Genomic DNA, 20,428 nt, shown 5'->3' on the forward strand with positions numbered 1-20,428 from the left:
ATTGCCTCGTGAAGACTATATGATTGGAAAATATGTTAAATTACTAATATTCTTTTACCATTTCCAGCTTCCATTTTGGGAATATTTTCAGAAAAGAAAAATATGCAAGTGCAATTGGTGGCTGTTCTATCCAAAACACTTTCTAATCAAGACCGAACCTTATACGTCCCCACTTCATTCTAAATGGCATGAAATCTGATAGTATTGAGGAAATATTTGTGAATCGACTACACCGGAGCTCTATACAATATTTGTTGAAGCCATGACTTGGAGTGTGGTGTAATCACTGTCTAAGTTGATTACAAACAAGAGAGTATCAAAATATATATACCAGAAAGACAATGGAAGTTGAATCAAAGGCACACATAACATAGAGAATTTGCCGATTTTTTAATTGTACATAATATGTTTACGAAACAATGACGTCACTCACACTGACAGAATATTCAAATTTAAGGGTGAGTGACGTTATAGCCTAATAGTTTCTAAGCGGTTTGCCCTGAAAAACGTCACCGAATTTCCCATGTTTTAAGGGTAGCTGGATATAGTTGCCAATTGTTGACAGACTAAAAAAAAAAAAAAAAAAATCGACCAATAACGGAGCTGTGAGGAGATGACATCATTTCATTTGCATGATTTTGCTGATGACCAATATCACTGTTTTGTGAAGAGTGCAAGGTTTCCATGACTTGCTAATTTATCGATCGAATAATTGTTTTGAAAATTACAACGCTCAGTAAACTTTAGACAAATCACTCTTTGGCCCGAATTCACGAAGGTGGTACAAACAAAACCATGGTTTAAACCATGGACAAAAACCATGGAGCGCCAAGTGTCGTACGGAATATTTCGTTACGAAATTGGTCATTTCGTCGATAAAATGACAGGTTTCGTTAACGAAATTATCATTCCGTGGACGAAATGTTCATTTAGTTACAAAATGTTGTCATTTTGTTACAAAATAATAATTTCATCGACGAAATGACTGATTTCGTGACGAAATATTCCATGCGACACTTGGCGCTCCATGGTTTTTGTCCATGGTTTAAACCATGGTTTCATTTGTACCACCTTCGTGAATTCGGGCCTTTGTGTCCAATTAAAGTCGATTTGAGCATTCTCCATGATTTCAACATGAAGCCGAGTACCTCTGAATAGCACAAATTTATGCAGCACCTCGTAAAGAACGATCTTGTCCAGCGTCTTTGGAAGGAAACAAAGAAGATCTTCACGTTTCAGTTACTCCCACATTTTCCTTCATTGTTCAAGGTGGCACGATAGCTTTGTTTGTTTCGGTTTTTTTTTTTTTTCAAAACGGCACATTTTGGTTGAGTTTATCTTTATATAAGCCCAATTTGTTCAGCTCCCATTCCCGCATGTTTAGCACCCACTTCTGACTGAAGTTGCCGTCACAATCTTGCACACTCAGAGTGAAGTTGCCATCGTAGACTTGGAGGTCAAGACATTTTCCGGCATCTTTTCTTAGCTCTTGCGACTGTGGTGGAAGAGAGAGAGAGAAAAAAAAAAGTGGGGGTGGGTTAGGAATATTGTTGTAGAAACAACAGTGAATTACTTTCAAAATTACCTTCCTATCGAATGATAGATTTCTGCTCAGAATAATAATAAGATTATAAGATTAAGATTTTTTTCATTCCTTCGTAAAAGATCATACAAGTTAAAGTTCATGCAGACGGAAATTTGATTCCAAATGTCATGTCCGTTTGATCGTCTTCGTGGAAATTTTTCAGATGTCTTACAGTCGTATACAGATACATTTGCATGTCTTGTTCTTGTCTTATGCATCATGCACTGTTTTCAGAAAGTACAGATTTGCCTGCTTGTGGATGCTAGAACGTATCATTGATGGAGATTTTCTTCGCACTTTACATGCTTTATACGGATGTTGATCATTTTCATTTAATACTTTTTTTTTCGAATCAGCTGTGTTGTGCAACCTGAAAAAAAAAATAACAAAACAAAACTACTCACTTTTTCATCGTAAACCCATTCTTGGTTGCCTTTCATTTGATGACAGCCGTATAGCTGGATTTTGGAGCCGTCGAAATCCAAACAGTTTGTGTCGTGCTTGACTTCTCTTTCAGATGTGTACATCCAGAGCTAATACAAAAAACAAAAAACAAAAAAAATACAAAAAATATAATGAGCGTGAAGAGCTGATGTGCGGTTTATTGTTATGATGATCTTACACACTAGATTTCTGAGGAAGATGATAGATTATATTTTACAGATAAAATGATAAAACAAATGAAAATTTAGGATCTGATCTATTCTTTTACTGTAATGATGATCTTACATACGCTAGATTTTTGACGCAGATGACAAAATGATATGCATACAAATAACAAAGGTGACATTTCCCCTCCTACGTGTATCCAGGCAACCAGAGCTTAGTAGATAAATCGCTTGAACAGTAATTACGCTTGTTGATAGTGCTTTGGTATACATTGGTTTATTTATTGTATGTTGATGTCTTTCCTGATCAACCTATGATTCTTCCCATCCAAATTCACGCTTCCAATTATATTCCTGCAATATGTCGGTTTACCACTTACTCAAATATCATTATGCGGTTGGCTACATGAGACATTTATATCGTTTTATCCCTCCAGGCAAATTCAATTAACACCATACCTGTGTGGTTCTGTACCCTACACGCTAGCTATGAGCTATCTGCATCGACCAGTGACCACACAACTAAGTAATATGTCAAGCCTTTGATCAATAATAATCCAATGCATTCTAGTAGCCATTAGTCTGCGATATCAAACACTCCTGGTCAAATACAACGCTGTTTGCTCAGACTATAATTCCTCACGGATTCAGAATGGCGTCCGCCTCGGAGATGGGGCGTATACAGCATATCATGGCAAAGGTAATTGTATAGCCTGAGATTCGGATCACCACTACGCGCGTTTTATATTTTGAGCCGCTATGGTACACGATCGATTAAGCTCTTATTAGAAGTTTGCGAGAGATTTGCATTCTAATCAAACTCCACCCACTAAATCTAGGGTGGGGTTGATGTCAAATGGAAAGCAAAACTATTGCGTTTAATGTGTCAGACCTTTGACGAGGACTCAAATATAATTTGTGTAACTTCACTGTATAAATTCCATTAAGGAAAGTTAGTTAACACTGTCATAACCATTTGGCCCTCGTTTGCAGAGAATAGCAACGGCAATTTAAGATGGTGAACCTGAAGGATTTAAAATGATGTGACGTCATACTAACATCAAATCAACCAGGAGGCAAGAATAAGTCCCATTGATGATTTGTTTATTTTCACTTATTTTTGTGTGGGTCTTTTTTTTTCATGTACTTTCGGTTGTCTGATTGTTTGTCTATTTGTTTTGAATGTGAGAGTGTGTTGCTGTTTTTGTCTTAGAATATATAATAGTAATCTCACAGAAGAGCTTAAATAATGACAAGACCCCCCTCCACACACACACACACACACACACACACACACACACACACACACACACACACACACACACACACGCACACACACGATCTTCAGTCACTTGCCTCATTACACAGAGTCGCAACGAGTCATAGTAAGATACAAAAATTGAGCATACACGAAAATGCTTTATGTATACTCTTTGGAAGCGTCGAAAGTGCAGCCTCTGTTTACCTGACTGACTCCCTCGCCGTGGCACGGGTGAGCTATGACAGGAAAGGGGTCCTTGGTCTGCCCTCCAGTATCCAAGCACCATCCTGTTTCGGGATGCCGTATCTATTTGAATGAATATATAAACGATTGACAACTACCGAAACACGCATACTGGGTTTGAATACAGAATATAAACCTTTAATATCAAAACCTGTTTCTATTACTCTCTCTTGTGTTTATTCTTGACGTAAACATTTAGAATATAATAATCTTTCTTATATCAGTAACATAATCTCAGTCCGGGAAAGGACGATTTGGTGTGATTTTAAGAGGCGATTTTCGTGATTATTGTTGTACATAATGTGTGCAAAGCACTGCAGTTCTGGCAATGCAAAATGCACGTCCAGACAATTTATACAATAAACACAATGTACAGTCGATAAAAAAAAAAAGATAAATAATCACAACCCACAACATAATTCACTGAACAAGGATGATGACATTAAAGGCTCGCACATTCCAGTAATGAAGCAATTTATTTCATTACAAGGTCACTTGCTCAACAAATCCACCTGGGTAGAATTTATGACTGCGCTTCTTCTTTTGCGCTGCTTCCTTGAGCGCCCAATCATGCATTCTTATGTGAAACTGCTATGTCATCATCCTCGTTCATTTTGATTTGTTATCAATTTTGCAAACATTCCTATTCATCAATTTCGAAACTCTGTACCCAGTATAACCAATTTGTATAGGTGTTAAACTGAAAAAGTCTTCAAATACAGTGTAATCCTGAAGTCTCCTTTAACACTAGATACAAAGGAATGGCATGGTGCCTTCCGACATTATTTCCCATTCTATGTTTGAAAACGTCTGCACTGATAAAACACTATGATATACGACCAGACAGTATGGCTTGTATGAAGCAATGAAACTATTCGGGAGACAACAGATTGCTCCGACGTGTCTTCCAATATAAATTGCCCATAATATATCGAAGAAGGGCGTCTGAAGATGAGATGGGGATGAGAGGCCTGCTCATCTCTCTCTCACTATCCATCTACCTCTATCTTCGTATGTCTCTATCTCTCTCTATCTATCTACCTCTAATTCATATATCTCTTTCTCTCTCCATCCACCTGCCTCTGTCTTCACGTGTCTATCTCTCCATCCATCTACCTTCATCTTCATATTCAAATATGTCTCTATCTCTCTCTTTCTCTCTATCCATCTGCCTCTATCTTCATGTCTTTATCTCTCCCCATCTATCTACCTCTATCTTTATATGTCTCTAACTCTCTCCATCCCTCTACCTCAATTTTCATATGTCTCTATCTGTCTCCATCCATCTACCTCTATCTTCATATGTCTCTATATCTCTTTCTCTATCCATCTACCTCTATCTTCATGATATGTCTCTATCTCTCTCGATCCATCTACCTCTAATTCATATGTCTCTATGTCTCTCCGTCCATCTACTCCTACCTGTATGTCTCTATCTCTCTCCATCCATCTACCTCTATCTTCATATGTTTCTATCTCTCTTTATCCATCGACCTCTATCTTCTCATATCTGTCTCTCTCTCTCCCTCTCTCTCTCTCTCTCTCTCCATCCACTTACCTCTATCTTCATATGTCTCTATGATCCGTCTACCCCATCTTCACATGTCGCTATCTCTCTCTATCATTTACCTCTATATCTTTATAATGTCTCTATCTCTCTCTCTATCTATCTACCTTTATCGTCATATTACGTCTCAATCTCTCTCCATCCATCTACCTCTATCTTCTATGTCAATATCTCTCTCTTTCACGCATACGTTAAGACACATAATATCCCCTTCCTTCATCTTGGGTCTCTCCCTCCCTCATCACACACACACATGCACACACGCACACACACACACACACAAACAAACACACACACACTCCCTCCCTCTCAACCATCTCTCCCTCACACAAACTCCATCTGTTTTGTTTTTTTATCTCCATCATTTTTTTCTCTCTCTCTCTTCTCCACTATCTTCCTGCCCTTCTCCATCTCCACCCCCTTCTCCATCAATCTTTTTCTCTCTTTTTTTCTTCAAGTTAGGTCAGTGATAAAAGAAAAGAAATGACTCCGTGGCGTCGGCGTGGAGTGGCTATAAATGCCAAATTATTCTCAGCCGCCTTCCACCTAATATCGCCTTGGATCGTCACTCGTCGAACACTTCCTCGTGGGTAATAAACTATCTGCTCCATGACTCTACAACAAACCCACTGATTACCACTCTAATTTGCATGTAATGTGTAATACATAGATGATGAATACACGCAGATATCCACAATACATACATGACAAGCATCAGTTATCCCAAGCGTAGGGTTAATGTTGCGTTCTTTTGTTTATGCTCCAGACAGACATTTTGTTTTCTTCTTTTTTTATCACATTGTAGTCCATGATTGCCATTCAATCTATTTTCCCAATTTATGGCGCGCTTTTGAAAAACAGTAATAAGGCTATAATTACAGGCCCTTTACGCCAAGATGAAATGCACATTCCCTGCTAGAAAGAACACAGTATCCCATAGTGTTCCGCAGTGAAACACAGTGTGAAATCTCTTCACATTGTTAAATTCGAGCGTTTTAACGTTGTAAATGCATTGTGAATTATCAATTCAAAGCGTGAAACAGAACACTACTATGTGAACACTCTGTGAAAAACCACATCATCACAGTGTGCAATCATCTTCACACTGTTAGAGCGTTTTCACACAGTCGACTATGTGAACACATCGTGAACACACTGTGGGACAGTGGATTCTTTTCAGCAGGGTCTACTTATTACGGTTTAAGAGTTTTATGTATGCAGTGTATGCATATGCCGTCAATGATCGCCAGGGAGTACAAATTACTGCAGAACCATGAAAAAAAAAAGGCTTGTGATCTTTCTGTAAATGAAGATGGCTTAAAGATCTATGGGTCCAGATAAGGGGTACAAGAAACTACCTCCAAGACCAAGGTTTCCGTAATCGGACGACGCAACTTTTGCGAGCAAACTAAAGTCCAGCTTATTTGACATAGGGAGTAATAAACATTAATTTACCCTGACATTTTTTGTCTGATTTAGTTTAGAGTGCATGATCTTACTGATAGCATTGGTTCTTACCTCGCCGAATTTGCGTCCCTTTAATGGCCACGACGTCTCTGGATAAACATTTTCTAAATACCATTTAAACGACTTGCAGCCAAGTCTACGCCTGAGTTCGAGTCGGTCGGTGATGTTTCCTTCGTCGACCGCTAGCGTATACGGAGACACAAAGTAGAAAAATTCCTTGTACTCGTCCAACCAGACTTCCGCCAGTCGTTTGTTGTTGTGACTGAGAAAATCGTGGTGGTGATCATTGGTGTAAGGGGCCTTGCGTCGAAAGATGTGGCCGACATGGGAACAGCCGAGGATTTCTAGACGACCACCACACATCCATGTCTGAAGTGGGAAGGTGAATGGACAAAGCAAAAAAAGGTAGACAGTATCGGTGGTAGACCCTTCTGTCTGCAAGCCAACGTGAGAAGTGAAGATGGGGCTCGTAGTCATAGTAATGGGAAAGTTGTCACACTTAAAGGGATAGTATAGTTTTGGTTGAGACGTGGGATTCAGATTTAAACTTTTGGCGAGTTAATTAGAAACCACTAAGTCTTATGAAATATCAAAGAGCATACAATTCTAAGATGAATTCAAAGTTTGTTTGATGAAAATCGGTTGCGAAATGGCTGAAATATCCAAAAGCAAAGTAAATCAAAGTAGTCCTAATAAAAAATCGAGTTCCACCTTTTATTAGGACCTTCTTTTTTGTCACCTCGCACACATTTAGTCATAACTGCAAGACGAGGGATGACTATTTTATTTTTGATATGAACATTTTCCTCATATTAAGAGAATGAAGATGGCACAAAGAGAAGTAGTAAATTTTCATCACTTTCTACATTAACACGAAAATTAATTTAACGGGCATGCTAGAGAGCAGAGGAACGTAAGAAAGTGATTCCGTTTGACATATCGTACCGCTTTGAGACAACTCTGAACATGCTAAATGTTAACAATCTCATGTGACTTGGCTACCTGTGATAAGACAACGCAAGTGCAGCGGTACGGTGTGGTATGGACTTCGTAGGGGAAATTTGCGAGGATGAGAGTAAATAGGTAGGCAAAAATGATTTAGTTTGATTTAAAAAAAAAAAATATAGAGGGATAACGATGTGTAAGATATTGTGTATTTCTAATAGTATCCAATTCCATAACTTGCATTGGTAAAGACCCAAACACATGACTGTCTTACCCGTTTACACTACAGGCAGTGAAGTTTGGAAGCTCATTAAAAAAAGGAAAGGAAAACAAAGAAAAGGAAAAACAACAACAACTACTACTATTACCATTACTATTACTATGACTATTACTATTACTATTACTATTACTATTACCAACTACTACTACTGCTACTACTACTACTACTACTACCACTACTACTACTATATACTACTACTACTACTACTACTACTACTACTACTACTACTAATAATAATAATAATAATAATAATAATAATAATAATAATAATAATAATAATAATAATAATAATAATAATGATAATAATACTTGCTGCTACTACAACTACAACTACAACCACACGTACTTTGAAGGATATTTCGAGGTTCTCGGCTCCCCAAATCTCGTAACCTGGATCGTACATGCCCGTTTCCACGAAGTACCCCTTGTCGATGGCGAACAGCCCACCGGCCATGGTAGGGGAAGGGATGGGCAACGTCGGGTCGCCTTTGATGAGGGCGAGGTCGCGCTTCTGTACCGCTTGCCAAGTGAACGTCAGCCTCCAGTCAAACACTCCGACGAAGGGGATTTCCCCGTCGCCCTCGTAAGCTAACGTCTCGTCGTTGATGACGTCAACGACCGGCGTGACCACGTTGCTTCTGAAGATAAGAAAATTGACCCCAGGATCCGTCAGCTGAAATGATTCATTCTCACTATTGCCTATGTTCCGTCTACGTCATCACGCTAAAGAATGTTGGAAGTGTATAAGTAAGTGATGAATTAAGCAGAGGAGTGAAAATACCGAACCTGTCATCTACTGCTTTCCAGGCAGATACACTACCACCACGCTGTCCCTGGTTGCTGGCATGCAGTGACATGATGAGCTTGGAACAAATACCTCAGCTCCGAAATTACAACATTGTTAAAGTAAGTAGTCCAATGCGGACAAGGTATATTAAAGAAGAAGTTTCAAGTTTCAGTTGCATTTGCAGATAAAGAATTCGATTCCTGTTGGTTCCTCTTCTTCGACATGTGTGCTTATAGATCAGCAGTTGCGAATCTTCCAATATAAACATCATTTCATTGATTTGCAATGGGCATGGCAAAAGCGTGGTTGATTAGAGCAGTGAACTTATTCAAAAACTGTACATCACGTTTGGATTAAGACTTTTATGTCTAAAATTCTGCGCAAATTTACGCCTTTCCTATTAGGCCTAGCTATCTAAGGAAGATCGAAAAAGATTCCTTTCAACCTTCCCGGTCATCCGAGATAGGCTGCAAATTTGGGCCCGAAGCTTCTGTCCCCCACCCCCCTCTCTCTCTCTCTCTCTCTCTCTCTCTCTCTCTCTCTCTCTTTCTAACTCTCTTCCTCTTCTTGTAATTTACCCAAGGATGATGAATAACGCTTCAAAGCTTATTCCGCCTGTTGATGAAGTTTGAAGAAAAAAAAATACTTTTTCCCCTAAAAGTTCTAGAAATTAAAGCGTTCAGCACCAACTTCCTGGCCCAGAAAGCTTTCTCACCTGTCTTCAGCTATTCTTGCCAGCAGTGGTTCCAGCCATCCAACCGTCACCTCGCAATGAGAATCCAAAAAGGTCAACACTTGACCTTTGGCCACGCGGGCGCCGCGCATGCGCGCTTGTATGAGGCCAGACCGGACGCCCATGCGCTCTACGCGCACGGGGACGGATAAGGTCGCCACGTACTCGTCAAGCTTGTGACCGAGATGATCTGTGACGATGTGGGCATAGAAGAAAAACACACACACACATAAAGTTTCACTGATTATGGAACACAAATGTAGATTTATGATTGCAAGGATTACAAAGTACAGTACTAGTAATATACACAATATCATTCAGTACGATAGATTTGACTTCTGAAGCAATAATTATTATGTCTATGTTTAGATAATTTTCACATCACACAGCATTACTCTCCGTGCATTAAAGATTGTCATTCAAGATCAAGTGTCGTCTTGGAAACTTTAAGTAAAGCTTATGAGAAATTAAAATATAAGTTTGTTGGTGAGCAAGATATCTTGTCTCCCCCCCCCCCCCCCACTTGATTCATTTACATTGTGAGCGTTAGCGAACGATCATAATCATGTCAATATGATAATTGAGACATGACGGAGTAAAAACTGTTCCTGTCATGGTCATGTGAATGATGATAAAAAAGTAATGCGTGGTTATCAAGTTCATGTATTCCCGATTCTATGAACTTTGGTGAATGATAATGAAGATAATGCGTAGTTATCGACAAGCCCTTGCATTTCCAAAGAAATGCAGTAAACCCTCCAAGAAGAACATTCTTTTTTCCCCTTCCCTCTTACCCCTCCGACTTTCATACACACATCCACAAACACACGCACTGCCCCCCCCCCCTCTCCTTATTTCCATGCTCTCTTTTTACCTTCTCTTTTTTTTTCCGGGTACATATTAAGAAACGTTTTGCAGTATACCCATTTAAGGCAGACCTCACCTCTAGTGCTGGCATCGTCAACGAGTATAACCTCTGCGAGGGCCTGGGGCGGTGATCTGTTGATGACGCTGTGTACTGTCCGCAGGAGGGCGCTCCACGCCTCGTTGTGAAATATGATGATGACAGATGTTGTCGGAAGATGAGCTGGGTACTTCTTGGAAAGACATCTGTCGGAGACAAAAAGACAATAGGCAACATGTGTTTCCGTTACCTTGGTAACAATGTTACAGGTGCACTATCCAATTGCTATAGATCAAGATCGCTAACATGGATTTTTCATAATTTATGACGTTGAGCTTTAAAAAAACAACAAATCAGTTTGATCAGGGAGGTGAGAAGAAACTTTCGCCTCACTTCCCTAGTTTGATGAACAAGGATACTTATAATCATTCACACAGCTACTAGCAAAGGCTGAATAAAAAAAATAAAAAAAAAAAATCAGTATGCAGGGTACAATTCGAGTACAAACAAAATTATACAAGTATAACCAGGACGGTGCTCACTTGCTTATTATAGTTTTTTTTTATTATTATTTCTTATAAGGAACGCATGGCACCATCGTCTTAAATTACATTAACTTTAGCTTTGATTCCACATGTAACGATAGGGCTTTATTACGTTATGGAGTACATGACACATGACAATAATTGCACGGCACTGTAAATGAATACCATATCAAATTATGCCAAAAGCAAAATGGCTGAAGGTCGGAAACGCGCTTTGGTTGAGGTAAGCCATGCATAATTCCACGTTTGATATTGTTTGAAAAATAAACTTCATCTCTCTAAAAGCGACACTTGCGGACTGACCAGGAAAATGAAAAGTGTAACTATTTTAAGCAAGGTGTCTTGCTCTGAATATTGTACATCCGACTCGAGCACACTGAGATTATTGAATTCTTTATTCCATTTATTTTATACGCACCCAAAACTATTTTGGAGTGTTAAGAAAACACAACCATAGTCAAACATCTACCTAGTTCAGCTGTCAGTGTGCCGAAATGTCTGAGCGAAGCAAAAAGCAATATTTAGTAGACTCAACAAACTCAGTTATTTTTTTCGGAAACAGAGTATTGTTCATATCCGAGAAAAGCGAAGTTAGGCGGTAACCCAAATGATAAAATATAAACTATGAAATAGAACGTGTGTGCAATACTATACGACTATCGCCTTTTCAGAGGTGTACACCACTTGATATACCCGTGGAAGTTATTGTGCTTTCCCTGAGAGAGTATTTTCTCAATTATGTCCGAGGGAAACTGTTGCCACGAGCTGAAAATCTAACTTCCAAGGGACTGGAATGTGTTGCACTAAATCGACAGACAAGGCGATATTTGTTGTATAATAGTATTTACATAAATACAGATAATTTCATTTTTCCAATCGGCAGCCAGTCATATTGTGGAATCATATTTCCTGATGTGACGTCATTGCTGGCAATATAAAAATTTCGGTCCTCTCTGCATTAGTCATGTCATTGCATTACGACCTATCACGGACCAGTATCTGTGTAGACCACTTAGTACAACACCTATATTGTCCCTCAAGAAAACTTTTGTTTCACTTGCAAAACCGAAATTGACTTGTTTGCTCACAGGAAGTTACTTCATTTCGGCACGATGCAAATTTGGATTAAAGTAATTGAGTGTCACAACATTGAAGATATTCCATTTTCTGAGATACCCACTATAATACAAAAACAAAAGGTGAAGACAAAGAAGAAGAGAAGAAGAAGAAGAGGAAGAAGAAGAAGAAGAAGAAGAAGACGACGACGACGACGACGACGACGACGAAGAAGAAGAAGAAGAAGAAGAAGAAGAAGAAGAAGAAGAAGATGATGATGATGATGATGAAGAAGAAGAAGATGACGACGACGATGAAAAAGAAGAATTCAAAATTGAGGGGAAAAAAAGAAGACAATCATGAGCAGAAAAAAAAGAAACGTAGGGGAAGAAAATAAATGACGCAGATTAATAATGAAATGTGATGAGCAAGTCAAAAAAAGAGAAAATAAAAAAGTAGACTGGAGGAAGAAAAGAAAACTCCTGGTTTCTCTGATAACTTTTTTTAAACTCCTGAAGGGGCTAGAAGCAGCAAGAAAGTAGCCCCTTTGATAATTTCACTCTTTCTTTAATGACAGTTCAACTAATTGTCATACCGCTCTGTCGCACAAAAACTAATTCGTTCCTCTGCCAAACTAAGAACAAAAAGTAAAAACAAAATCAAGAGGGATAACACAATTAGAAGATTTCAAGTTATTCGGGTCAGACATGTTTAATCAATATAATGTGCCGTTCGGAAAAGTCACAATACGCTTTGACATGTGATTTTTTTTTTTCAAACTAAATAAAAAAGCAGTGAGAAAAAAGTTGAAAAAGATTCTAAAGTTAAGGGGATGAGTGAGTAATCAACCACGAGATGTATTCAGCTACGTCTTATTTTCAGACCTTATCTTGGAATCACCGAAAAGCTAACAAAGAATGATATGTAATATTTCCTTTCCGTCAGAAATATTACCCTGTTACAAACTCACGCGCGCACACACACACACACACACACACACACACACACATACCGTTCGTCCTTTTTCACTGCCTCTCCCTCTCCCTCTCACTCACTCCCTCTCCCTTCCTTCCCCCACCCCCCCCCCCCCCCCACCACCCTCCCTCCCCGGCATCATCCAGTAAGAGGGAGCTGATAACCTTAATACGAGACACAATGGTGTAAGAATGAGGGGTGAGGCTATATAGCGCAACGTCTGTTTATTCTCGAAGGTCTTTTCAGGGGAAATTTGCAGAAATGCTGACCTTGCCGCGCATAAGTCTCACCCTCTTAACTTTGTGACTCACAGACGCACCTGTCTAAAAATTGTCTTCTGTTATACTTCATATCACCTTGATGGGGGATTAGATCCTTAATGAAGAACCTTAGTTGTGCTCTATTTTTCTGGCGTCAATCGCTTCCCGCCATTTACTGGGTTACTAACGAGTTGTGGTCCACTCTCCGTCGGGTTTCAGCCGCTATTGAGATGGGTCAGGATTTTGACGATTAACACCCCCTGTGGATGATGTGTTCCTTGCGACTTTCACAGTCAAATCCCTAAAGGGTTAAAAAGGATTGTCTGCTACGAATCTGAAATTGAGATACTTCTGATTACCTGTGTTATTGAATGATTGCGTGTACCATCTGTTCATTGCAAACATGTGGTCAGAAACTTTGCCTTGATGATGAAAGAGCATGCCAGTTGTGTGAGCACATTGAATTTTAAGGTTATAAAGCTGAACAAGGAGAGTTGAATGTATAGAAATAAAAGAAATGATAATGATGTTAATGATGATGATGATGATAATGATAATGATAATGATGACAATTGATGATAAAGATATGCTAATAATTTAACAGTAATAAGAGTATATGGTGGGGAGCATAATAGGGATACTACATTTAACAGGCTTTCACATTATATTAGATTCGATTGCACCCCACTTAATCTATTCCAAAAACTTCAGCAAACGCCCTTTTCGAAGAGAATTCAATAAGATTTTTGATATATCGCGCCAAATCATTGTAGAGTACGACTCATCAAGCATGGGTGATTTTGAGGGGTTAGGTTTGTAATTTGCAGAATTATTGATTAACGTGATGTATTTATATTCTTACGATGAAAACCTTAAGGAGTATGATATTGAAATGACTTTAATTTGCATATAATATACAATTTAACGCTTGAGAACGCGTAAAATTTTAGCCACCACAACTTTCTATTGTACATTCGATTTCTGTGAAACTTATACCGCATCGTTTGCTTGATTTTATTCTGCGTATTCTAATCGTCAAAATATGAAACATAGAGTAGTATTGTGCTTTAAAGAGGCCAAGAAAGCACGATGTTACACGTCTGGGAAAATATACCGTTCATTCAGCACTTAGAGACCAAGGTAGCAGGAATCGTGCCAAAATGTCATATGTTTCCACATTTTTGCGTTTTCAACAAACTATGACGTCTGTAAACCTTGGGTATCCCCAAACTTTTAACAATGCGAGACATAACAAATCAAGACCCAAGAAACACAGACTGTGACCCTGGAAAGAGGCTGATATAGGATTTCGAAGTCATAGTATGACCTGAATTCAAAATCACTTTCAACGACACATATTAAAAGTGACAACAAATTCATTTTGCTACAAAGATAAATGAACGAACATGACAATAATCATCATAACTGAGCTACATGTAGTGTGCAGGCTGAGGCTTTATCAGTAGACCTGCCATGACATCTCGTGGCAACGATGGTATCACCAGAGAGGTGAGGTCTCAACTCCCTGGTATTATCGAGTATGCCGGAATCGCCGGAGTTTCATGGAAAAACAAAAGCGTTCAGTGCCTGCATGCCTTTGAGCATTAACTGGCTCGCAGAGAGGGAACGGTATCAGCCGCACGTGAGCAGCTGCTGCTTCACGACTTCACGCAATTATTTTATTAGTAGAGGGCGCCATCACCCTACGTATACTAAGTGTCATACACATTGACACTAACGTATACAGTCCACTTATCTCTGATAGTCACACACAGATCAGTGATAAAATCGACTGATTTAAATGCTGCTCGATTCTTGGCATCTTTGATTGGCAGTGTAATTGATAACATCATTATTGTGATGTATCATCATGAAATCCCTGCAATATAATTTTTTTTTCGGTTTTTGACACTTATGAATTCTCGAAATGCTTAGCTTAAAATCGAAATATATAGTATATTATCGCACGTGCCCTACTACAGTGCAAGAAAAATACATTTTAAAAAGGAAAGACAGAAAACTGTTAATAAACTTGTATTGTCAAAATCAGCTTTCCACTAACTTTTCTTCCTGTTATAATCTCTTACTCTGCATATACGGGTAACACGATGACGCCCTACATCTACGAATGTACAATTGCAACACGATGACGCCCTACATCTACGAATGTACAATTGCAAATTCATGTACATAATCACGCAGAAAAAAAAAAACAAGCAACGATTGTTTATTCGATATTATTGTTTAAAAAAAGAAACTACTAGTGCGTCCTTTACAAAATGTTTCTACAAAAAAACATACCGCCAGAAGACATATTGAAAAAGGGTCCTCAGTGACGAATCAATTTTGTGCGGAGTCGGAAAACTCAACTCGCTTTACGATTAGACCGAATTCCAGACAACCCTTTATCCAGGTTAAACAGGTTTACCTGGCCAGCAGTAAAACAGTAAAATATCAAACAAAAGAGAAGACAACTCCGACAGAATAAAATGAGTCTATCTTCATTCTTCATTCCATTCTTCCTTCAATATCTCCACCTGTTTATCTTCTTGCCTTCCCCCATCTCCTCCTTCGTCTTCTGATGCTTTCTTTCTTTATTCTTTTCTTGTCTTCTCCCTCCAGTCTCGGCTGAAATCTGCCGCTGCAAGCTAAAGGAGCTTGCCTTCATCCATTAAGAGGGCATTGGTACGATGATCTCTTTTCAACTTCTGCAGTTTCTTCTTCTTCTTCTTCTTCTTCTTCTTCTTCTTCTTCTTCATCATCATCTTCTTCACCCACTCCTATTTCTTCTTCTCCCTTTTTTCTCCTTCCCCCTCTCCTCCTTCATTTTCGTTTTCTTACTCTTCTTCTGCTTTATTTTTTGTTTCATCTTGTTCTTGTCCTTCCCCTCTATTCTCGGCTGAGTTCCCATTCTATAAACTCAGAGCTACAGGAGATTGCCTTAATCCACTGGGAGGGGAATGGCCTGATGATCCCATACCAGCTATTATAGGGATTGCCCAGTCTCACTTCGCAGGATATATGGATTCATTTCTGGCTGCTTAGGTTTTCCTTCCTATTCTCCGCACCCCCCCCCCCCTTTACCCCCTTTTCCCTCCCTCAACTTCTTTCGCATGATTCCTTTGACTGGCAATCTCAACTTTGCAACAACAGCAACAATAACAACCAAAACATTACTCCCCAAAAAGAGTTGGATTTGTATAATCTGATACGAGTCCTGAATATGATACGCACCGAATCCATCTTATCTGCAATTTGTCTGCTTTTGGCAACTGCACTTTTTCGTCACAAAAGGTCACTGCGCTGCTAAGTGATGGCTTTCTCAGAAAAAACCCAAAAACGCACACACACACAAAAGAAAACGTCCTACTAAGGTAGTAAATAAGACTCACATGCAGATTCGGTACCATGAAATGTAGTTTTCCACGAAATAACACCGTAAGATTTTAGATAAAGGATATAGTTAAGCAATAATGAAAAAGTGAATAGCTATGGTTAATTTCCAAAACACATTTTGTTTTTTATATTAAGAACTAAAGGTATAATGAAGTTCACTATCGTTTTATTTGGTTTAAAGCGAAAACAAAATTATCGTATTTGGCTGCAGAGCTCTTACATGTCCACAAATGCATAATAAGTGTGAAAATACGCTGTTATTACACGACTTCAGCTGGGTAACGACAAAAATGCGAAATACTAGCCCAAAAGCTTCGCCGGAGTACAAAAACAACGATATCAGGGCTTACCCGAACGTGATTGCTACGTGACGTTTCTTTCTTTGACATGTTGGTAACGCTTTCCGATATATTGCAAGCGATATTCCAGACGGAACAACACACAAGATGAATTTTGAGTCCCTCCGAGTATTAAGTTTTAGTTTTGCTTCAACGAATATCAACTTATATTTCAAAGCCATATCGTGCCATTGTTTGTGTGCTTCTATTATTATACATTTGTGTGTGTGTATGTGTGTGTGTGTGTGTGTGTGTGTGTGTGTGTGTGTGTGTGTGTGTGTGTGTGTGTGTGTGTGTGTGTGTGTGAGTGTGTCCTACTTCCAACCAATGGAGTGGTCCATATCTCAACAAGTTGGTCTTTTACATGGGCTTGTACTTTCCAATACATATAAACACGATGATTCCGTTCAAAACTTTTGTACAGTTTTTACCTCAACTTCTTGTGGTTACATAAAATCTAATATACTGAATTGAAAGAATATATGTATATGTACATATATATATATATATATATATATATATATATATATATATATATATTTATATGTATATGAGACTTTTCACGGCTTAAATTTTTGCCACTGTATAACGTATTAAAGGTGTTGTTAACTATTGGGAGCAGTGACTTATAAAATGTTCGAGTTATTACATTTGATGCATATGTTTAGGGCAGTTATACAAAACATCTCATTATATAAAAATTTTGCAATAACGCCTCAAATGTAAGGAGATATCACTATTCTTCTCAATAAACCAGAACTGTAGACGGTTTGGAAACCATTTTATAATAACTATTGTTCACATTTTGTACATTCAACAATACTTAACATTAATCATGCTGGTTCAAATTTTTACATTGGTTGTTTCCATCCCTGACTCACATGTTAGAACTATTTTGAAGCTCTAAAGCTGGGTTTTTGCTTCATCTGCAAATGGAAACTAACGCCTTTAATGGAGTGACGAGCCATATCTATGTTAATCAATCCTGAACCACATAGGAGCTAAATGAAGAGAGGCGTTTCCGTTTACCCCAGCATCCCAGGGTACAGCCACCTCAAATCACTGTCAAGCTGTCTGTCACTGCACAAACCCCACACAAGCACGGCGAAAACGTGATAATGAGTTCATCATCCTGTTTATCATTCGCCCAAGTGTGCGTGAATCTCTCTCTGTTATGTTTCTCTCTCTTTCTCTCTCTCTCTCCCTCTGTCTGTCAACCCTTCTTGGCTAAGCTATATATCTAGCATCATAGTTTACTCTGTCCAGAGCTTTCGGTTCTGTTTTTGTTATCATTTTTGTCCTTTGTTTTGTTTACTGAAGGTTCGTTCGTTGGCGTTATCTTATTCTGCTTCTCAAATCAAATTAAAATAGAAATACATGGTTGTGAAAATTCTAAAGAAAACATAACCAAATTTAATGACAAAGGAGCAATACAAAAATGCAATCTATACTATGATCTACGGGCTATGTTATGGTCTACACAAATTGATCATTTAGAAATATAATTTGGTTCTACGATTACCATTTCGTAGATCCATACATGCCATAATTCGAATTTAAGAAGACAAATGTAATGGAATAGGGAGTGACTTTACATGATTTTTTCCCCAAAGAAGCTGTTTCGTTTCAGGGAAATCTGTATGAGGGCAATCTAGTCAAATTTTGGATTAAATATCAACTTCGGTTTTATACCTCATGTTCGGTTGGTGTGAATTACGACGAGTGACTGCAAACATATAGAATACAATAATATAATAACAATAAATGATCTTCTTGATCAAGGTCATAGCCTCGTCAGTGTTGCCACTGCTCTACCAGAGGGCCCTGCCATTATTATTACCCTAACGTTGCCAGGTACTCATTTATACACTTGGATCGAGAGGGACATGGTGGGTAAAAACAGCTCGTCTTATAGGACGTATAGCACTGGGCGGGAATCGAACTCGGGTCCGGAGTCAGGGTGTCATTCGACCTTGACTTGCCATATTTCACTGGTACTGATTTCAAAACACCGCGTCTCCTTATGCAATGTCAGTGCATCAATCTGTGACCACAATTTCCAATTCTTGATGACAATTCGAGAATAATTCAAGTCATAAAAAACTTATTATTATTTTTATTATTGTTATTATTATTATCATTATTATTGTTATTATTATTATTATTATTATTATTATTATTATTATTATTATTATTATTATTATTATTATTATCATTATTTTTGTTATTATTATTATTATTATTATTATTATTATTATTATTATTATTATTATTATTATTATTATTATTATTATTTCGTTTTATTTATACAGGGTATCCCCGTCAGTAATCAAGTACTGTTTTCCAGGGGGCCATGGACTTCACTCATTTTCAAGGAGAATCGAGTGGACGATGTGCGACGTCTATTGGGATTTCATCATTTGGTTTGATTCGATCTTGATGATTTGTTATTTTTTGCATAGCAATAAGAAATCATGCTATACAAATGGAATATGGTTACATACATAACCATCAAACAAACAAAAAACAACAATACATATGAGAACAGTTCTTTATGAGCTGGCAAAAATCATACCATGAACACCTTCGAAAGGAAGCTTTAAAAAGCGTACTTTGTAAAGTGTTACCCATACATGTCATAAGTGACATACTGGCCAGAGATACGGCGAATAAACATAATACATGTAGCAATTAGTGGAATATTCTTTTCCTTGTTAAAAGAAATTACATAATTCTGCATACGCTAAAATAATCCGTATTTCAGTCCGAGATTACGACAGCTGTCTACCACAAGATATTGAATGAAGATACCTTTGGTCTAAAGTTTACTTACATAGTTTACTTGCCTTGGTAAACACAAATTACCTATCGTTTACATTCAGGTGATGAAGTCATTCAAAACTTTTTGCACACAGTACAAATTTGAACTGACGGAACTGAAGTGTGTTCTCTTCGCTGCTTTCGAGGTTAAGATCACGTCCGTAAATAAGCGCATCTAATGATATAACGACGGCGTCAGACAATATTGACACCCATCAGTTAATGTTGACTTCACTTACTGTTTCGGTCGAACATCTGGGAGTGATCGATTAAAGCCGATCATGTCGCTAGCCATGAGATTGAACGAGTTGAGTTTGAACAGATCGTCTGCTTTGGCTCGTAGGTGTGGCTCTAGTATAACGGGTTTCCCGTTTGCCCCTGGAGGCTCGCCCTCCGGTCTTGGTTTCCGCGGAAGAGCTGTAAGAACGGAGAAGAGAACTTTCAGGTTAACCTTTTGAAGAGATTATTCAGTAAAAACAAACAAATAAACAAACCAAAAAGAGACAAAATTCACAAAGATAGAGTTAAAGAACAAGGAGATGTGGACACAACACGTCATAACTCTTCTACAAATCAATCAATACATTCGACTCACTGGTTCGCAAGTAGGTTCAAATTTAACTGACAGGCTGATGTAATGCCGTTGAGATTGAATATC

General features: G+C 38.3%; 1 protein-coding gene across 1 annotated transcript; it reads right to left on the minus strand.

Moving 5' to 3' along the window:
* Positions 1–1,309: 1,309 nt before the first annotated feature.
* On the minus strand, positions 1,310–20,146 carry LOC140243550 (polypeptide N-acetylgalactosaminyltransferase 1-like). Its single transcript, XM_072323220.1, has 8 exons — positions 20,010–20,146; positions 10,420–10,586; positions 9,459–9,666; positions 8,303–8,594; positions 6,783–7,100; positions 3,659–3,760; positions 1,990–2,118; positions 1,310–1,495 (listed from the first exon to the last, which is right to left on the minus strand). The coding sequence occupies exons 1-8, from the start codon at positions 20,063–20,065 to the stop codon at positions 1,310–1,312; spliced, it is 1,458 nt and encodes a 485-aa protein (XP_072179321.1). The 5' UTR covers positions 20,066–20,146.
* Positions 20,147–20,428: the final 282 nt, after the last annotated feature.

The sequence above is a fragment of the Diadema setosum genome, chromosome 20 (assembly GCF_964275005.1).
Source record: "Diadema setosum chromosome 20, eeDiaSeto1, whole genome shotgun sequence".
Classification (NCBI taxonomy): Eukaryota; Metazoa; Echinodermata; class Echinoidea; order Diadematoida; family Diadematidae; genus Diadema; species Diadema setosum.